Below are 20,519 nucleotides of genomic sequence, written 5' to 3' on the forward strand. Positions count from 1 at the left end.
AGCCCCACCTGCCCCAAGCTGGGGCCCCTGCGGTGGGTTCTCCCCAAAGGGAAGGAGAGACTAGGCGGCGCCGGCAGGTCTGGACCACCCTGGGGCACCCTCGGCACTCCCACGGGCCGGAAACACGGGCCCCACCTCAGTGCCGACCCACGGTCGTGGGCATGGGCCAGGCAGGACGCCCCGCACCCTCAGCGCCCGGACGGGCCGCGGGCGGGCCCAGCCCCCGACACGGGCCCCGCGGAGCCCTCTCAGGTCCTACCGTGGACAAGACCTCACAGAGACAGCCCGGAACCCAAGGCTGCCTTTCATACAAAAATCTTTAATAAAAATAGCTCTGTGCAGAACCACTCCCAGATGAAGCGGCAAACATGCCCCCCTGCCGGCTGGGGGAAGCAAGGCCGGCTGAGGGCGAGATGGGCGGCAGGGCAGCCCCGAGGGTGGCGGGGCGTCTTCTCAGCGCGCAGGAGGCATCACAGACACGTGTGCACGCTCAGGGGCGTTCCCGGCTGGCCGCCCCCACCACTGACGACACCCACAGGCCGCGGGAGCAGCCTGTCCTACCCAGTCAGGACAGTGCCTGAGGGCTCTCGCGTCAGCTGCACGCGGCCGGGGTGGCGCAGACGGGTCCAGCCCGCGGCCCTCGGGGGGCGCACGGTGTGAGCAAGGAGGGCAGGGGAGGCTGCAGCCGGGCCGCCTAGCAGCCCAGCAGCCGCCGGGCCTCCTCGCTCTGGGCCTGCAGGGTCTCGCTGGTGTACTTCTGCAGCAGCTCCATCTTTTTCCTGCGCACGAGCGCCTCCTCGATCTGTGGGCAGCAGAGGCGGGGCTGGGGCAGCATACACTTTGCCCCTGACACCTCCTCCCGGCAAGCGTGAGCCACAGGGACCCGCCGTGCACGGCAGAGCAGGCCACTGCCTCTAAGGCGGATGGACTCCGCCTTTGCTGGGCCCACACCCTATGCTGCGTGCAGTCAGCGGTACCCCTGGAGTCAGAGCTGCCCGCGGGGACAGGAAGGGCCCAGAAACTCGCCTGGCGGGCCCAGCATCCTACCTCCTGCTGCGACGGCACCGGCACGTGGGCGATGAACTTCTGCGGCCCGTCCTCCCCTCCTCTGTCCGGGCCGCCCTCCTCGTCAGACTGCAAGAGAGAACACCAGAAGCTGTGCAGAGGAGACGCCGCGAGAGGCCCAGCCTGCAGCGGTCTGACGGGAGAGACAGCCCCGGCGATGAGCTCTCCTCAGAGACACCCCCAAGATGCAGCGCTAAGCACAAGGGCCAAGCTGACCGCGTGGACTGCGTGGCCTCCGGCCCGACGAAGAGAAGCAGCGGCCTCAGTGGGCGCCGGGCCCGAGGACGGGGCTGCGAAAGGGATGCTGGGCGAGGCCTGCATGCGTCTCTCGGGCTGCGAGTCTCATGAATATATTATCTTGGCTACCCCACGGACTGCAGCCCTCCAGGCTCCTCTGTCCATGGGATCCTCCAGGCCAGAATACTGGAGTGGGTTGCCATTTCCTTCTCCAGAGATCTTCCTGACCCAGGGATCCAACTTGTAGGCAGGTTCTTTACCACGTGAGTCAGCAGAGAAGCCCCGAGTGTATTATTTTTAAAACTAAACTTGTAAAAACGGACCACGTGCACAGAAGCATCACTCAGAAGCTGCCTGTGCGTCAGCAGTGCTCACTCATGACTAAGGAACGGCCCTGGGGGCCCGAGGGGAGGAGACCCGTGCAGAGCTCGGTCCGCTGTCCGCTGGTCTCAGGGCCGGACCCGCCCCATCTGCCCCCAGCCCACCGCCGGCGGACGAAAACAAGAAAGGCTGTCGTGGTCCCGGGAGCCACCCAGTGACGGCAGGCCCAGCCCTACACACGGGCCACAGCAGGCGGCTCCTCGTGGACGCCGAGCTGGCAGCATTCAGGACAGGGCCTCCAGGCCTGGGGGAAGGACGCGCGGGGCCTCTCTCAGCTCAACAGCTGCCTTGAGTCTGCGGCGGTTCCAACACACACGCTAAGCCTTCACAGCCTCTCCATGGCTCTTGCAGTGAGGGAAGACCCGTCCCCCGGGGGCCAGGGCCCCTGCTGGTCACCTCCTGCACCCTCTGCTCCCATCAGGGGCCCCGCTCTGGGCTCCAGCTGCTGGCCGGTCCTCTGGCCCGACGCTCCCCCGGCCGTCCGTGCGTGCTGCCCTGCCGCCCCTGTGCGCCAGTGACGCCTGCCCGACCTCTGAGCTCAGCTGAAGGGCTGCCTCCCCAGGACGTGTTTGCAGCCCCGCCCGCCCGCCCCGCTACCCAGGGCTCCCGTCACACGTGCCGCTTTCCTGCGGGGTCTGCTGACCGGGCTGCCCCTTGGATCCTGAGCTACCGACGGAGCGTGTGGCCGCAACGTCCCTTGAGTGGGCCTCACTCACTCATTAATGGCCGCCAAGGAAACAAACACCCCTTGAAAAAGTGAACAGGTTGCTTGCACCCAGAGGAAATCTTTGCAGGGCACGCTGCCATCCTGCTTCAAACGCCTGCCTGAGGGCACGCCCCGCAGGCCTGCCGGATCCTGTGCGACCGCGACCCAGTCACCAAGCTCCTGAGCCCGCGTGCCTGCCACTGCTGCGGGGCACACCACGCGAGGTCTCACGGGGCGTGACCCGCCGTCCCGGCCTGGCTGACTCCCCTCCCCTGGCTCAGTCACAAATGCACTCCAGCCCGGGCCTGCCGGGTGGGGGAGCTGGGAGCAGAGGGCTCTGGCTGCGGGACCACAGGGCCACCCCACCTGGGACCCCCAAGGGAGCCTCTGTTCTGGTTTCCCACAGTAAGGAGGGCGTGGGTGGTTAGGGCCCACAGAAGCGCTACTGGCTCCGCCACTGAAGCTCAAACAATGAGGTCAGGGGCTTCAAACCTGCCTACACATCCAGGCCCCGCAGGTCCGGAGGGCCTAGCTCTGAGACGCAAGTCAGGCACCCCGACATAGAGCGCAGGTCCCCAGGTGCCCTCAGCGTCCTCACTGTGACCCCAGGCGACCCTCACCCCCCGTCCAGGGGCAGACCGGGCCCGGAGCCTGCCCAGGCCCGGGCGCCCTCCCCGAGCCGCAGGGCCGCCCTACCTCCTCCTCAGCCACGGCGTAGATGTTCGCCTCCTCCTCCTCCTCCCTCTCCGCCTCCTCGCCTCTCGCCAGGCGGGCCTCGCGCTCTGCCTTCCACTTCTCCGCTAGCTCGGCTCTGTCTGCAGACGAGGGACAGCAGGCGTCAGGCGCTCTGGCCTCCGAGAAAGCGACGTGCCACGCGGGGCAAAGGTGACCGAGGCCTGCCCTCTGCGAAGGGTGACCCTCCTCCGGCCCCCACGGGTGGGCATCAGACGGGAGGGCAGGGGTCCCACGGCAGCTTCGGGGCGGCTGGCGGGGGACACGCCTAGATCGTCCCCGGCTCAACACCCTGAGGTTCCTCAAAGAACCAAAACCAGGACTAGCATGTGATCCAGCAATTCCATTCCTGGGTTCAACACGAAATAAACAGAGATACAATCAGAAAAGACACAGCAGCCCAATGTTCAGAGCAGCACCATGTACAACAGCCGAGGCGTGGACGCAACCGAAGCGCCATCGACAGGTGAATGAAGAGACACACGGTGGAATCCTACGCAAAAAAGAGGGCCCTGCGCCACCTGCAGCAACACGGGCGGACCCAGAGATTATCCTGCTAAGTGCAGTGAGCCAGAGAAAGACAGACACTCTAAGGCATCGCTCACTCGCGGAATCTACAGAACACAACGGATATGCTGTGCAACACAGGGCCTGCAGGAAACACTTCTCACGTAACTTGCTAAAGGAACAGACCTTCAAAAAGTGTGAATCACGCTACTGTGCACCTGTACGTAACACTGTACATTAACTAAGCTTCAATTTTTCACAAAGTCCTAACAGAAAATAGATTCTTTAGAAAAAGAAAGAGAAAACCTCCTTTTTCAAAGGTGAGAAAAGAAACCAGATGCCACCAGTCGTGAAGTGAAATGCCCGAGGACCTACGTTTCTTTTCATACTCCTGTTCCAAGGGCACAATGACACCATCGTCTTCATCGAGGTAACCGTAGTATTCAAAGTCGATCGCCTTCATGAGCTCGGCTCGTGTCTTTCTTGGAGGAGGAAGCGCTGAAAGAAAGAATTCTTCAGCTCAGCCGGGTTCCACGTCACAGCCACACTCGCGCCTCCTCCCCATACAAGGCGACACAGGCACGCAGCACGTGTGTTCCTGAAAATGGCATCAAACAGGAGCCTCGCCACACTAGTGATGGGGCTACACAGGACACTACCCTTTTTAAAACCAGTATTGATGTTTCAGACTCAGCCCGTTTAGAAGGAATCTACTGTAATTTAAAAAGCAAAAACAGAAGCTGGCAGAGCTTTATGGACGGAGATGAGTGTCACGGCATTGTTGATACAACAGTAAATCTTGGACCCCCCCCAGGACTGTGAACTGCCTGGCAGGGGGAGGGTGTCCTGTGACCCCCCCCGACCGCGGCTTCATGAGGTGCTTTCACAGGAAATGCCAAAATAGCTACTGAAAAAACATAAGAACTCAGATAAGACAAAATAACCTACAAGCAAAAAAGATACACGAGAAATTCCTGAAGAAAATACATTCAGACTAAGTATTACTGTTCAGGATATGTAGTAATTCTGGAAAATCAAAAGGGAAATGAAAGTCCAGCTGACTGCTCAAAGAATAAAAGCTGATTAACTGAAGGAGAAGAAACCTCTAAGTGTGAACATTTCAGTGATTGATAGGAACTGAATTCAACCGTCAATTCATTAGTAATCAGGGAAACAAAAAATAGAAACAACATACTGTTTCAAGTACCAGCAACAATGTTATAGTCGTGAAGACGCGGAAGTAACTAAAAGTCTACACAGGAGGGGTGGTTACAGCCAGCACGGGTCACCCGCGACTCTGGTCCTTTGCGTCACGAGGCTTTGTAAGGAGAACTGTGGGGGGACACGGATGGTCCACACACGATGGGCACAGGTATGGGGAAGCCCCCTTCCATCAGCCCACACAGGTACCAGCAACCCTGCCCAGCCCTGGGCAATGAGGGCTGCGCCCAGGACGGGCTCGGAGCACTGAGTGCGTCCTGGATGCAGGAGGGAGCTGGGATCCGACCTGCACGGGCGGGGCTCGCCCTGGGGGGGAGCTGGGGTCCGACCTGCACGGGCGGGGCTCGCCCTGGGGCCTGTGCTTGAACCTTTTGGGGGGTGGCGGGTGATGGTGATAAACTCGCTGAGGGGACAAACTCTAAGTGGATACTGGACAGCCTGCCACCCCAAAGGAGACGAGACAGAGAGAAGCGCTCGCAGGACGGAAGCCGAAACGGCAGCAGGAGCAAGGGCTCTGGGACCAGCCACTCCTGAGGACAAACGCGTCGGTCCCAGGAGCCAGAAACCGGCTTCTCTGCCTCAAGGGAGCCGGGCTGGAGTCACCTGTCCCTAAGCGGACGTGACTCAGCTGCTGAGACACACAGGGAGGAGCACGGGGAGGCCTGGCAGGGGGCGCTCCAGAGAGCAGGGGCGATGGGGCGTCCCGAGCAGAGCAGCGGGACGGGGGTAGAGGGGCTGTGCCACCGTCCACATTCTGCGCCTGAAGACTAACGCGGGCACTTTCTCTTTAAAAAAAAGAAAACCGATGCCTGGAACACGTAAGGACATGAGAGTACATTTGAAGCCAAAGTAAGTGCAAAAACAGAGAATCAGGACCACCTCACTTTAGGGGCCTTAAAACCAGAAAGGGCACACGCCCCAACATGTCAACCCCCGCCAACTGTAAGATGTGAGAACAGAGGCGTTCTTCCTGATTTTCTGTATTCTGCGTGTCTGTAATAGGTTTCATTGCGTTCATAATAGATGGGGTGATACGTGAATTCTGAATCATCTTAAGCAATGTCGATGACACACGCAAAGCCAGCCTGCACACGCAGGGGACTCAAGCAGCAGCAGGGCTTGGGGGCTCCAGGCTATCACTGACGCGGCCCAGGTTGAGTTCCCAGTAAGGGAGCCGAGATCCCACAGGAGGCCAAAAAAGAGAACAAGCAGGGTTTCATGAAGGTAGAATCGGAAGGGTCAGCAGAACGCCCGCAGTGGGAGGGGTCCTGGTCTCGCCCTTCTCTGCTTTCCACACTTTTTCCTATGGAATGCTTGCACTGCTTTTCAAAAAGTCAAAAATCAGACGCAGGCGGTCCAGACGAGCGGAATCCTGGAGGTGCCCAGGGCCAGGGTGTCTGACTCGGACCCTCTCTCCTCCCAGTGCACAGTGGCTTCGGCCCGAGGTGTCATCAGTCCTTCAGTTAAGGGCTTTTTCAGCCCAACAAGTACCTGAAACATGGACCTGGCTGCATGGACTTCGGAGCCACCACGACAGGCGCCGACATGCCCGCACGCCCCACACAGTGCCCATGCGCCCCACAGCGCCCCCGCGCCCACAGTGCCTCCACCAGGCGTGGGGCCCACAGTGCCCCCGCGCCCACTGCACCCGCGCCCCAACAGGCGCCGACGGGAGGCTCCGCCCCCACGGCGCCCCGCGCCCACGGCTCCTCTGTGTTCACTCGGAAGCGGGCGTGTCAGGGCCTGCAATCTGGTGCCCGCAGCTCTGGGTTCCCACTCCTGCCCAAGGTGTGCCCTGGGCCTGCCCCCTCAACGCCCCGTGCTCGAGGGTTCCCATTTAAGCCCTGGGAAGGAGAGTCCCCTAACGACACGGGGCTGCCGCGCAGCGGGGCACGCGGCGTCACTCACAGCCAGCACCGAGAGCCAGCTGACAGCCTCGCCAGCGCCAGCCACTCACGCTCTTTCTCAAACAGCTCTCTGACGCCAGGCAGGTCTTTGGCCGCTCCGAAGTACTTGTAGCCTCGATTTCCCGGGACTTCCTTCCCTTCGTGGTCCAGCATTTTAGGCCCAACTTTCTTATGGGGAAGGAAAAAGAGAAAATGGATCTGGTCTGTAAACCCACTATTTCCACGTTTGCAGATATGCTTGAAGACAGTGATGCTAAAGGCAGCAGGTATTAAGGGGCACAGAAATACACTTTGGAACTTTTTTCGATCCTTTAGAAATCAACCTAAATACCATTACAGTTTGTCCACGGGGGAATATACTCTATAGCCGACAAATGAAGGCTCGTGCAAAACACACCGGCTGAGAAACTGCTTACAACACAACGTTAAGTGAAAAAAAAGAAAGCTTTAAGAAGTCGCAAAAAATCTAAATGACAGCTAGTGGAAGAAGAGGGCAAATCAAACACCCAGAAGATGGAACTCCCTCCGTTAAAACCGATGACGGCAACACCTGCAGGCCACAGGTGAGTCTGGAGGAGGCTCTGTACTGCAGGGGAGAGGCCACAAGGCATGGAACACGGTGAGACAGCCAGATGACTGAACCAAAGGTGCACGCCCCTACAGGTGTTACTTTTACACCCGGGAAATAAACATCAACTGCTTTCACATGGAACAACCCCAGAAGGAAGTAGACAGAAACATCACTACTGACTTGGAGCTGTTGCAGCCCTTCCAGGACGGGGAACAAGAGGCACCAACGCCGTCCGACAGGGAGCAAAACCAGCGTCACAGGAATAACGGGGACGTGGAGGCAATGTTCCCAGCAGGTGCCCAAGGCATGGGAAGATAAACGCCTCGGTTGGGCCAGGCACTGACCTGAGAATTATGGCTCTGTGTTAAGGGGGGCCAGACTAATACACAGAAACACCGCCCAGGCTTCTTACGTAGCTACACGGCAGTCCACTGACCACACGCGACTGGTTCAAAGACCTGGGCAAACGGGGCAGGTCTGGGTCATGAAATCCACTATGCAGGTCCCAATTACCAATTGTTAAAAAGTCAAAATAGAACAGAACAGAAAATTTCAAAGCGCAGCAGCGCCCACCAGGAACCTTTTCAGCACATCTTCATGTGTACTGGGCGGCGACCCAGCGACTGTGTGTGATTCACAGACATATACACAGGGTCACAGTCCTGAAAGCCTCAAAGTCACTGTGCCTTTAAAGAATCCAGAGCAAGCACAGAGGGCCCGTCTCCAGGGCCCCTCAAGCGCAGAAGCTGCAGTGGAAGGGCTGTCCCAATTCTCAAGGAGCTCAGAGACGCACGTGTGGCGCCAAGGTTGTCTCCATAAGGGGTCCGGGGAGACCGAGCGGCTCACCCTGGATGCCAGGCCAGTACACTCTCCCAGGCCCGCGACGGGGACCTTCTACACCACTGGCCCTGTGCTTTCACGGTTCCCGTGCACACACACCAGGCCCTTTCCAGGCCCCTCTCATTTCTCAAGGGCCTCGTCCAAGGCAGGCCTGCGGGGGCTGCAGTGAGACAGGACCCACCCTGCCTAGAAAGCCCCCAAGCCGGGCCCTGGGCTGCTGCTTACTTACCCCATAGTCAGGGCCGCCCAGCTCCTTGATCCGGACCTCCCAGTGTCCTTTCTCTCGCAGCAGCTTATTAATTTCATCATTCAGGTCGCGAATCCGGAATTCACCTAAACCAGCTAAGAAGAGAGAAATGTCGTATCATTTCCTGAAAAGACCGCCTCATGTCACACCCCTAAGAGTGTCAACGCTGACAGAGGTGGGCAACGCAAACACACTTCAGTTCACGAGGAAAACGATCCACACCGAAATCATGGAAGGGTGACGATCGTGAACAGTTTCAGCGGCCCCAGAAAAACTCTGAAAAACAACTTCCTCCCCATTAGCAACCAGAGAAATGCAAACTGAAGCTGTCCTGCAGCTCCATTTACACCAGCTCTGAGACATCACAGCTCAGCGGCGGGGCACTCAGCGTCCAGGACACAGGGAGGCAGCGTCAGCAGCCTGCCGGTCCCCGGGAACACCTCTGACCAGGAGCCCACGGGGCGGATTTAAGGGGACAGCACAGGAGGCTGCTGAGGCGCTGTCACTGGCGACCAGGGCGTCCTACCAGAGGCAGGAGGACAGTCAGGGGTCTCTGGTGTGCTGAAGCGAAGCACCCTGTGCCTACAGGGAGGGAGACGGCCTCCTCTCCTCCCCTGAACTGCTTCTGCTCCGTTGCCAGGTGGGCGGACCACACGCGTGTGCCCCTATGTCTGGACTCCTTATTCTGTTCCCTGGTCTGTCTGTCTCTCACCAGGACCATGCGATCTTGATACCTTTAGCTTCACACTGAATCTTGAAAGTAGATGCTATGGGTGCTCCAGTTTTGTTCTTCGAAGTTCTTTTGGCTGCATTTACATGGAATGGCAAAGTTGTAAATTTTAGTCTGTCAACATAAACTGGAAAACCACGCTGGGGTTCTGTGATAGATTTTAAAAAGGAAAAGAACTGACCTCTTTCCGATGTTGAGTCTTCCCCTTCACAAACACTAGCTACGTCTCCACTTCACTGGTTCTTTACGACCTGGCATCCCTGCTTCCTAGTTTTCACCATACAGACCATGTGCGTATCTTACGAGATTTATACCTAAGTACTTCTTGCCTTTTGATGCTTCTGTAAATACCACTTTAAAAAATGCTCTAGTTCCAAATGTTCCTGCCAGTACACAGAAATCAAATTGACTTTTTTTGTATGGACTTTCTAGTCTGTCATCTAGCTAAACTCAGTTATTCACTGTGGAAACCCTTCTGTAGATTCCTTGAGATTTCCAACACAGAAAATCAAGCCACCTCGGAAGAGAGCATTTCTCTTCCCTTCCAGTCTCTGGGTCTTTCATCTCCTTCTCTCGCTTTACTGTACCGACCAGGAGCTCCAGTGCAATACTGAATGGAAGGCGTGAGAAAGGCATCTTCACCTTGTTCCTGCTCTCAACCTTGCAGCACTCAGCATGGTGTTCGCTACAGGCTTTTCGGTGGAAGTGTTTTATCAGGGAAAGGAAGCAGTTCCAGTTTATTCCCAGTTAGCTGAGTTTTTATGAATGAATGATACACTTTGTCAAACACTTTTGCATCTACTGAGATGACATGGTTTTTCTTCTTTAAATTGATGACACAGTGAATTGATTTTTGAGTGCTGAATCAACCATGCAATCCTTTGCTGAGGCCTTTATGGCCAAATTCCGGAAGGAATGTTGTCTGTAGTCTTTCCTCTTCTTGTCATGTCTTTTTCTGATTTCAGGGTCAAGGGCACACACACCAGAGCACGTAAGAAAGTAACCCAGGAAGGGCCCCTCCCCCGCTCTTCTGGGAGCCGCTGCAGGGCTGGACTGGCCAGGGGAGCCACCTGGGTCTGGGCTCCTCTTCGCTGGAAAGTGTTAAGCTATGGACTCAATTCCTCTAGTAAATGAAGCCCCTCCAGATAGCATGAAATTCCCAGGGGTGGGTGGAGGGGGCTGGAGGGCTGACACTGACGACGGTTAGGGACCACTGTTCTGTTAGCACGTGTCTTTTTAGGAGGCCCGTCTCATCTAAGTTGCTGAGTGACAGCCCTGAAGTTGTGTCTAATGTTCCCTTATCCTCCGAATGGTTAGAGCGTGGAGTGACGTTCCCGATTTCATTCTTGCTGTTACTAATCTGTGTCTTTTTTTCCTGATCATCTAACTGGACTAGAAGTTTATCGATTTTACTGAACCCACTTGTGCCCGACTTTCTCTGCTCGTCTTCTGTCTGTTTCCTCCCTTCTGCTTACTCTGGAATTAATTTGCTCTTCCTTTTGGTTTCTTAGGGGAGAAGCTGGGATCACTGACTTGATATCTTTCTTATTTTATTTTACTTTAATGCTATAAAATTTCATCTAAGCATTGCTTTTTTCATACCCTGAATTGTGACATTACATTTTCATTCAATTAAAAATAGTTTCTAATTTTCTCGAGGTTTTCCTTTAGGTATATGGGTTGTTTAGAGGTATGTTTAATTTCTAAATATTTAGGAAATTGCCAGGTATCTTTCTGTAACCGATTTCTACATTAACTGTGTTTTAATCAGTGAATTATACTTTGCAAAATTTTAATTATTTTATGTTTACTAGCATTTATTTTACAATCCAAAATATGCTCTATTTTGGTGAGTATTCCATTTCCTCTTCAAAAAGAAAGCACACTCTTCTTTATGAGGTGAGTGCTCTATACATGGCAAGTAGCTCAAGCTGACTGATACCACTGCTCAGCTCTTCTCTGTCCTTACTCCTGTTCCACCAACCACTGAGAGGGGGCTGACGTCTCCACGCCTAACTGTGGAAGTGAGAATCAAGCACTTTAAAGAGAGAGGCTGGCTTACCATTCTGAATTTGAGCCACTTTTTTTGAGATCTCTCCAATGATCTACGGGAAAAATAAGAGGTAATACATCGGTATGGCTTCTGAATAAGTCTGAAAACATAAGAAATATCTAATTAAAAGTGCTTAGAAACGTGGTTTAAGAGTCATGCAGGTAATAAAATTCAGAGCCTTGTTATTTCTGCTGAGATCGAACTCGCCCAGACCGCACCTGTCGTCTCCACTTCTCGGCTTTAGGCAGTTCAGTACATTCTGAGGCAAGGAAGGGTCTTCGCTCCTAAGGAAAAGCAAAACACACACGTCGCCACGATCTCATATGGAATTACAAGCTTCGTGCAACAGTCACAACTGATTCCGGCCTGAAGCCTCAAATGTCTAACAGTCTAAAGACATCCGCAGCTTCAGTCCCCAGTGGTTTTCATCAAGCCTTAAGGCTCACTCTGCAGTCTCTCCATAGGAAATAACTGCACAGGCAAAAACACCCCCTGTGTCACACCTGGGATGGGGGCCAATACTCAATGTAAAAGCCCACTGCACTTGGCCATGACCGTGAGCAAAGCGGGTGTTAATCCGAGTCTAACTTTGTCAGCCCTCGGGATCCGTGGTTCCTCTGCAACCACAGATTCAACCAACCATAACTCTGTAGCTCCAGAGTAGTTACTGTTGAACAATATCTGTGAATAAGTGAATCCACGCAGAGAGATACGAAGTGCACCTGGCTATACCCATCCCGTGGCATGTTTGCACTATCTTAAGCAGCGACAGCAATCAGTATTCAGAACAAACGTACATATGCGCGTCTGTGTGTGCACAGGAGTATGTGTGGGTGCAGGGGCAGGTGAGAGGATACTTTTAAAAAACAAAATGAAAATACTCAAAGAACAGCATATATTACCCCTAACCTGGCTGAGTCTCCGTGAGCGGAGGTCATCCGCTGGTCTCAGGTTAGAGCTGCTTCCCAGAGCACACCCCACTTTCTACTACTCAGCATGAGCCCGGGCTGGGATAACAGGGAGACCCAAGCATCCCGTCACCGAGGATACAGATCATCACGCAGCCCCCGCGACAGGGAGCTTCACCTGGGCCTCAGGCGAACAGACTCTTAGGAGACAGGGAAGCGGAGACGAGAAGAGGAGGGTCTGGAGTCTGCCCGCGCTCGTCCTTCCTACTGGAAAACTCACGAGGAAGCTTTAAACCAACCTTTACTTTCCCCTCTTCCAGCTGAGCCTGGCGAAATCTTGCTAAGGCCGTCCTACCAGGAAGAGAGAAGACCGTTAGACCCTGCTCACAGGTCTCTCATCACCCATGTCCTGGGTGGGCAGATCTGCTCATGACGTTAGCTGCCACCCCTCACTCACATACACACATACGCACTGCTGTCAAGAACCCAGAGACATCGTGGCTTTCCACGTTCCAAAGAGCAGCGTTCATAAGGACTTGTGTTCCTGAACACCCCGTATCCCCTCTACCCACATGGCAGGTAAGGACTGTGGGAAACTCAGCACCCCGCTGCGGTATTAAAAACACGGATAAGAAGGGCTGCCGCTGTCACAGCCCCGCCTCCCCTTCAGTGTAAAGTTCTGGGAGCAGCGAGAAAACACTTCGGGGGAGATAAATACATGGGCAGATACACGCACGCTGCTTCAACACAGGGACAGGAAGAGACGTGTACCCAACGACCAAACAGAAACAGAGCTCCAAGCTGGCAGTTAAGCAGCATAAAATCTGCAGACAAAAGGGACAGGATACTTACATGGCCTTTTCCGCGTTTCGGGCCTAAAAGGAAAAGAGAGGGGAAGAAAAACATCCATGTTTTAAAGAGCTGTTTCTTTTACTTTTTAGAAAAAGGTTTTATTTAAAGAAAAGCTTTCTCAGGACACAGCCAGAAGCATGAGCACAGCAAATAACAACAAAGATCAGAAGACGCCCAGATACCGCGACTCGACTCAGCCGCTCTCCCTACCTAGACTCCTCCACTGCGACCACACCCTTCCATCTGGCCACGACCCCTTCAGAATCCACCTGAGCCATCATCATCCCAGACAATTCTCCTGTCACCCCTTCTTCCCAGCTAGGCTGCTCCCCTTTGTCTGGGTCTATATCTACCAGGCACTTTCCACCCAGCATCACAACTCTCTGTTCTCTGCCAGTGGAACTTGAGGAAGGAAAGACTGGCTTTTACAAGTAAGTTTCATGGAAAGATTGTTGCACTTAGGGCAAGCCACTTATCCCTGAAACACAGCGTCGGGCAGGGAGCACGTTTCCTCGGTTCCAGTATAAGGGGAGCACGTGCTGAGTGCAGGGCCTGAGTGTCACTCTCCTCTCTCCCACTTAGCATCCCTGAGAAATCCTCTCTCAGGCTCGGCTTTCCCACCTCTAGGCAGGGATGGGAACTTTTACCTCACAGAGGCGTCAGGATGGTTCAATCAGACAAATACGTGAGGACGTCAGCGGTGCAGTAAACAGGTGCTCAGAAAGTGTGAGCTCCACTTAAGTCTTTCTGACTTTTTCTTCCAAGTGACAGAGAAATAAACTCGCTAAGTGCTTGGTAGATAAACACGACATCTACTAAGGAAAGAAACAGAGAGGCTCTCCCAGGAGAAGCTGCCTTCTTGAAGGCTGAGGCTGTGTCCTACCTACTTCAAAGCCTACAGAGTCTCAGTATCCAATTTAATTTGTGAAACGCCATGCTGGGCACTAGGAATCTGGCCACGGTCCTTCCTTTTGGGGGAAGTCAGAAGAACCTTCCTCCCCAGCACAATGAGTTACTTGACAAGGGCACGTAACCAGGGCCCCAACTCAGTGGACATCTGTGCCTGCTGTTTCCTCACCCAGTCGTGTCCGACTCTTCGTGACTCCATGGACTGCACGCCAGGCTTCCCTGTCCTTCACTATCTCGCAGGGTCGGCGATGCCATCCAACCCTCTCATCCTCACTTGCCCCCTCTCCTCCTGCCCGCAGTCCTTCAGGGCCTCCCTGGCGGCTCAGGCGGTAAAGAATCCGCCTGCAATGCAGGAGACCCAGGTTCATTCCCTGAGATGCCCTGGAGAAGGGAATAGGTACCCACTCCAATATTCTTGCCTGGAGAATCCCATGGCGGGCTATAGTCCACAGGGACACAAAGGGTTGGGCAGCACTGAGAGGCTAACACTTTCAACGGACATGAATTCGGGCAAACTCAGGGAGAGAGTGGAGGACAGGGGAGCCCGGAGTGCTGCGGTCCACGGGTGTGCAAAGAGTCGAACACGACTGAGCAAGCGAACAACAATGAAATCCAGGGTTATGGAAACCCACAAAAAGGAGTGTGTGTGAGGGCCACAGTTTGCCAGAAGCATCCGAAGCCAGGGCCCCTTCTCCTCTGCTAGGGAGCGGAGAGAGGAGACTCCCTACGCTTGTCACAGTTCGGAAACGAGAGCCTGCGGGCTGAGGCGGCCAGTGCGAAAGAGCAACGGGGGGCGGGGGGCATATTCTCCCAGGGCTGGAGAGCGGAGAAGGCTGCTTTCTGCGCACTGGTTTCTCATCAACCGACAGACTTCCACGACGCCTTCGATGACTTCGGCGCCGAGCTCCTCGCACGGGCGCTTCGCTTGGTGAGAACGTCACGGGCACCCACGCACCCGCGCGTCCTCCCACCCCTGGACCCTGCCCTCGGGGCGCCGCCCCCGCCCCCTCCGGCCTCACGCGGCGGGAAGGCCCTGTGTCCCGAACGCGGGCGCCGGAGCCCCCGGGCTCCCCGGCCCCGGCCCGCCGCTCCCCTCCCTCGCTCCCCGCCCCGCTCACCATGCTGCGAGGGAGCGCGCCGCCCTCAGGCCGCGCGGCACCGGCCCACGGACCTCCGCCGCCCCGGGAGCGGCCAATCCGGACGGGAACTGAAGGTCCTAGCCTTCCCGGACCACCGGCTTTCCAGTCGGAAGAATAACTAAGGGACCGGAAGTGAGGAACCGGAAGCGAAACTCAATTGAGCTGGGGACGGGAAGGAAGTGCAGGCGTGCTCCCGTTGGCAGCCTTCCCTGGGCGTCAGGACGTCGCACCGACGTGTGCGCACGAAAATTAGGGGCGCGGAAGAACTGCGCTTGCGCAATGGAACGGAAGCGTCTCCCATTCGGACCGCGGTGGTATTGCTCTCGCGATAACAACGGCGAGATTTCCCGTGATAACTCGCGGCCCCGCCGTCTTGTGTGAGGCTGCTGGGGCCGTGGCTGCTCCGGGAGGTTCGCGTCCCTGCTGCCCCGTCACGTCCTGGGAGCGGAGACACGCCGTCGGGAGTATCTCGTCCTCAGCCCTCTGAGTGGACCGGGGGGCCCTCCCGCGGCCCGCGTGCTCGCCAGTGGCCGGAGGCTGCTTCGCCTCGTCAGTTCCCCCCCCTCTTCTCAGGCGTTTATTTCGGGTCTGTGCTTCTGAGATTTCCTCCTAGAATCGCGGGGTCTGTACGAGCTGGACCAAGGCTTGAGGTCACCCTTTTAAAATAAACGTAAGGCCCGGGGAAGAAAAGGGCCGTTACTGCAGGAGCTCAGTCTGTGGGTACTGGACGCATCGCAGGGATCAGAAAGGCCTTAGCCCCGGACCAGGGAGGCAGAGGCCACCGCTAGGGATGGGCCTGGTGGCTCCTCCCGCAGGGCCCCGGTGGCCACTTCCAGCACCTCCCCCTCGGTCAGCATGGTGCTTTGCGGAAGCAACTTCCAGCGACACGGGGCCTAATCTTTGCTAGGTGCTCCGGCTGCAGCCGGGAAGCATAGGCCATCGGGGGACGCAGCCAGCGTTTGTGGTTCAGACAGGACCGACGAGTGCTTGGAACACCAGGGGCCCATGCCTGAATCGTGACAAGTTTTCTCTTAAAAAGCAGGCTGTCCTGCCACAGTCCGTCGTCCACCTCCCTGACAGCTAGGTGTGGGCTTGCCAGGAAACCCTGGCCTATAGGAATGGAGTGGAAGGAATGTGTGCCACTTAGGTGGGATCCTGAAAAGTCTGTATGTGCCTTGCCCGAAAACTTCGCTGCTCTAGTACTGTGAGCTTTAGGGGGCTCTCTTCCAGGCTGATGGCCACTTTCAACCATCTCAGCAGAAGCCAGGAATACAGATGGGTTATCCAGGAGAGATGTACAGAGAAACCTCGTCAGATGGAGTGAATTCCGATGACACACGCAGGAGACCCCCAAGGTTGACCATTTCACACCAGCAGAACCACTGCCAGCTTGGATGGCAAGGGACAGGGTACAAAAGATGGCTGTTAACCCCCGAAGATTCCAGGGGCAGGAAACAGGCTGATCCAAGTGTGCAGCCGTGAACAGGTGCTGCCCTCCATGGAGAGGAACCGATTGCTCCTGGGGAGGCAGCTCAAGCCCGAGGAGGTGCTCAGGCCCTAACACCACACACCACTTGCCCTGCTGGATTCTGTAACTGGTTGAAACCAGTGAGGCCTTTTCCTTCCAGTCTCCCGTCCTGAAGGGCAGTGTCCTGTGTCTTTTCACTGGGGCTTATGCCTCCCACTCATCTTGGGGAGCAAGTCACAAAGCTACCGATAGGAGTGACTGAATCATACCCACATCTCACCAATACCTGATTTAGGACAGAGACTGGCACCTCTGTAGCTGACCAAACTTAGAGCAGACTTTTAACTTTGATGGGATGACGCTTTTGGTCATGTTAGGATGAGATGGTGACAAGGTCCATCCGAGGCAGAAGCATACCCTCCCTTCATGTACTGTCCTGGTCCAAGCCCAAGACCTGGAAGTTAATACAGACCCTTGTAATCTGAATGGATCTCGGAGCACTGTGTTCTTAGTGGGAAATAAAGATAGGACAGTATGAGACTAAAATGACACAGCTCTCCTGAGAGAGGATTGCATCTCAGGCAGTCGTAGGTTTTAATCGACTTTGGGCTTCTTTGTCCCAAGCTAGAGGTAACCAGCAGAATATACCAGAAACTCCCATGCTCACGAGGCGATGCTATTCTGTTAGGTCTAATAGAATTAACACCCAAGAAAAGAGTAGAAATGAGTTCTGGTAGAATCCTTGGGAAGGGGTGACTGGAGCATCCCGAAATTAAAAAAAAAAAAATCTCAGTTACTAAGAAGGCTTTAATCCATTATACTTGCAGTGTTTCTGCTTCGAAGTTGCATTTATAATCAAGTTTAGGATGAGAACTCATTTTGAATCAAGGTCTAAATGCCCAAGAAGAGCTGATTTTCAAAATGCACTCAGGGTTAGACAAGAGCACATTGAATGAAGTGTGAAGCAGGGGGCAGCGCCACTGAACGGGGCAGAGCCGGGCTGCTGCTGACCCCAGAGGGGCAGGGCCCATCAGTTTCCTGCAGCACCACCTCCTCCACCTGCCAGCTGACCAGCTCCACCCACACGACCTGCTGCCCGCTGCAGTCTGCAGTTAGCGGCCAGACACTTGAGCATTTTGGTAACTGGCTCACCCCGGCCCATTTCAGGGTTGCCAGACATTGAGAGGTGTTCCCCTCAGCAGCATGCAGTGTGGTGGCACTGTAGGAAGTTTGAAAACAAGAGGCACCACTGATTATTATTATTATTCCACCTTCACCAACGATGTGTCTAGTCGCCCAATCACCATCACAGCGATTCTGCAGGACAGCTTTTCTTCACTTTACAGATGAGCTCAGAGCGACTGGCTGAGCTTCAAGTACGAGCCGACAACTGACCCCGAGCAGAGACTTCAGTGTGGTCTGCTGCCAACGTGCTGCCACACAGCTTCAAGTGCAAGCAAGGCTCTGCTGCTAAAACCAGGAGAGTTTTGGAGATCCGGGTACAGAGGTACTGAGACAGCCCTGGGGGGAGTTGAGAACTGACTTAGCCAGGTGTTAGAAGTCGCACACGCACCTCTCATGGCCGGTGACTGCCACCTCTGGTCTCTGCTGTATCTGTCCAGGTTCCTGTTGCCAAATATTTCACCCAGAATATTAGCGAATAAGCAGAAGGCCTCAGCTTGGACAAGAGTCACCTCATCTGCATTTAAACAGACCACATCATTTGCAGTTTCACTTACCCAAATTGAAAATACCACCTGGAGGCGCGAAAAGGCAGGCGCATCCCAGGCTTCCCTGGTGGCTCAGCTGTAGAGTCCACCTCCCAATCGAGTTCGAGTCCTGATCTGGGAAGATCCCTCACGCCTCGGAGCGACTAAGCCCGTGCGGCCCAACTACTGAGCCTGTGCGCTAGAGCCCGGGAGCCAAAGCTCCTGAAGCTCACGCCCCCTAGAGCCGGTGCTTCCAAACAGAAGCCCCTGCAATGAGCAGCCCACACCCCACAGCTATGGAGTAGGCCTCCGCTTCACCCAAGCAGAGAAGGCCCACGCAGCAACAAAGGCCCAGCACGGCACCCCCAAAAAGAAATGCCCATCACTCTAATACATCAGCTGGAAATCTTCTCTAGACCTTGACACTCATCCGGCTCTAATCAATCCTTGGGTGGAAGGCTCCCTAAAGCTCCAGTGATCAAACAAGGCTGCCTCACACATGGCAGTGCTAAAAAAGCCGGGCCTCATGCACACACCCCTGTGGCCTGACCAGGAAGTATAGACGTAGTTCCCATCTCCCAGACTGTGAGCGCGCTCTCTGGTGCCTCGGATGGTAAAGAATCTGCCTGCAATGCAGGAGACCTGGGCTCATCTTGCTTGAGCAACTGTCGTGACAGGGCACGAGAGGGCAAGCAGACTGCAGCTGTGAAGCTGCGGACGGTGGAGGGCTCGGGTGGAGAGCAGCGCAGGGCGCCCTGCTCATGCAAGAAGCTAACCTCAGTGAGCTGTGGAAGGCCTGCCACGACGTCACTTGAGTTACTACCTCTGCGACCAGATTCTCTTTGCCCAACAGGGGTCACGCAGCAGTGTTCTCCAGTGGAGACCAGAGTGGTCAGGCTCCAGGCCAGGGTTCGTGGTTCATACCGCAAAGTACCCCGACCGGCTGAAGGGCGTGCGCTTTGCTCACTGCAGCTGCCTCGGTCACCTCAGGCCCGCCTAGGAAGGTATGTTTCCACAAACACAAGAGCAGAAACCCAAGTGTGAAAACACGAAGTCTGTGATGTTGAAGATATCACTGTGACCCTCATTACCATCACATACAGCCTGCTTGGGAGACAGAACTGACACCTCAGCTGGCTACCAAAACCTTTACCGAGATCACAAGCAGTCAAGTTCATTGCCAAGGTTAGTAGCAGAGGTGGAAATGAACAGATGGGAAGCTGTTACGTTCAATGTAATTTCTTTCAATTCTAAGGCAAGTAACAAGGATGATTAAATGTACGTGAACTTTTGTAATTCAGAGCACAAGCTCTGGGAGTTGTTCTCAAATTATAACCACACCACTGGGGCCATGACCTTGTCTCCTTATCCCGGAAGTCACCCAGCATCTTACAAAATACCGCTCAGTACCCACCCTGAGAAAGTCAGGCCCAATGCTAGCCTCTTTAATTCTAACAGAGATGTTCTTTAACACCTACTCTATTAAACTGTCGGTAGAAATGTTTTAAACGGTTGCAGCAGTTACATGAGTCCAATGAATAACGTGCTCACAATCTTTTGGACAACTAGAATTTCTACCAGGTTTTAAAAATGACAGAGTTAAGTTTAACAAGGACTGTCACAACCAGTACTAATAAATAATGAAGGGAAACAGATCCCATAACAGGGAACAGAGAACAGATGGTACGAGTATATGCTGCTGACTTCTGACAGCCCCGAATCCGAGATTTTGCCTCTGTCACTTAAGAGTAGACGACGTCTCGTCGGAAGCCAGGTGCCTCACCTACTGACCGTGTTACTGCCTTGAAGTCAAGGACAGCCTGTTCCACGAATAATTTAACATATAAAATAGTCAAAATAACTCAAACACAACAGCTACCAACATCCCAGACAAAATCCTTCAAGGCACTGTTTTCCCTACAATTGCAACAAATCTGACTATTTCTATCTAAAAAAATCAACTCTTCTTAAGTGGATGATACTCATTATTTACCAGAATCCTCAAAACCCTCAAGGGCACTGTATCACTTAGTACAACTTGGTTTTGTTGAACCAGGGAGCGACGTGGTCATTTCTCCCAACTGTACACGAAGAACAGGAAATGCTAAAGTCATCAGGTAGATGAATGGCAGCTTACTGGCTTTTCAAGGGAAATGCTTGTCATTTCAATGCAAGAGATCAAGTTCTCTGTCAGCAGTAAAACTGATGAAATGCAACGTCACTGTTTCTTACTTGTGCCAGAAAACTAAAATTATCATGATCTCTAACATACTTAACATCTGAGATACAGCACTTGCTTCACAGAAATATCAAAGGGACTTCGCTGTCTGTGCCAGG

At 54.6% G+C, this 20,519-nt stretch overlaps 1 protein-coding gene across 1 annotated transcript; it reads right to left on the minus strand.

Annotated features, from left to right (window-relative positions):
• Window positions 1-346: 346 nt before the first annotated feature.
• On the minus strand, window positions 347-15,094 carry ISY1 (ISY1 splicing factor homolog). The gene is made up of 11 exons (XM_068981715.1): window positions 14,985-15,094; window positions 12,958-12,980; window positions 12,405-12,456; window positions 11,416-11,481; window positions 11,207-11,249; window positions 8,397-8,509; window positions 6,807-6,924; window positions 4,004-4,126; window positions 3,086-3,204; window positions 1,048-1,134; window positions 347-802 (listed from the first exon to the last, which is right to left on the minus strand). The coding sequence occupies exons 1-11, from the start codon at window positions 14,985-14,987 to the stop codon at window positions 695-697; spliced, it is 855 nt and encodes a 284-aa protein (XP_068837816.1). The 5' UTR covers window positions 14,988-15,094; the 3' UTR covers window positions 347-694.
• Between the last annotated feature and the right edge of the window lie 5,425 nt (window positions 15,095-20,519).

The sequence above is a fragment of the Capricornis sumatraensis genome, chromosome 10 (assembly GCF_032405125.1).
Source record: "Capricornis sumatraensis isolate serow.1 chromosome 10, serow.2, whole genome shotgun sequence".
NCBI classification, from domain to species: domain Eukaryota; kingdom Metazoa; phylum Chordata; class Mammalia; order Artiodactyla; family Bovidae; genus Capricornis; species Capricornis sumatraensis.

Excerpts from the sequence above, each read along its gene's own strand:
- ISY1 (XM_068981715.1), bottom strand. Across the intron at positions 12,457-12,957 it reads CGAAACGCGGAAAAGGCCAT|GACGGCCTTAGCAAGATTTC; the intron begins GTAAGTATCCTG and ends TCTTCCTGGTAG. Across the intron at positions 11,482-12,404 it reads TGGAAGAGGGGAAAGTAAAG|GAGCGAAGACCCTTCCTTGC; the intron begins GTTGGTTTAAAG and ends GCTTTTCCTTAG.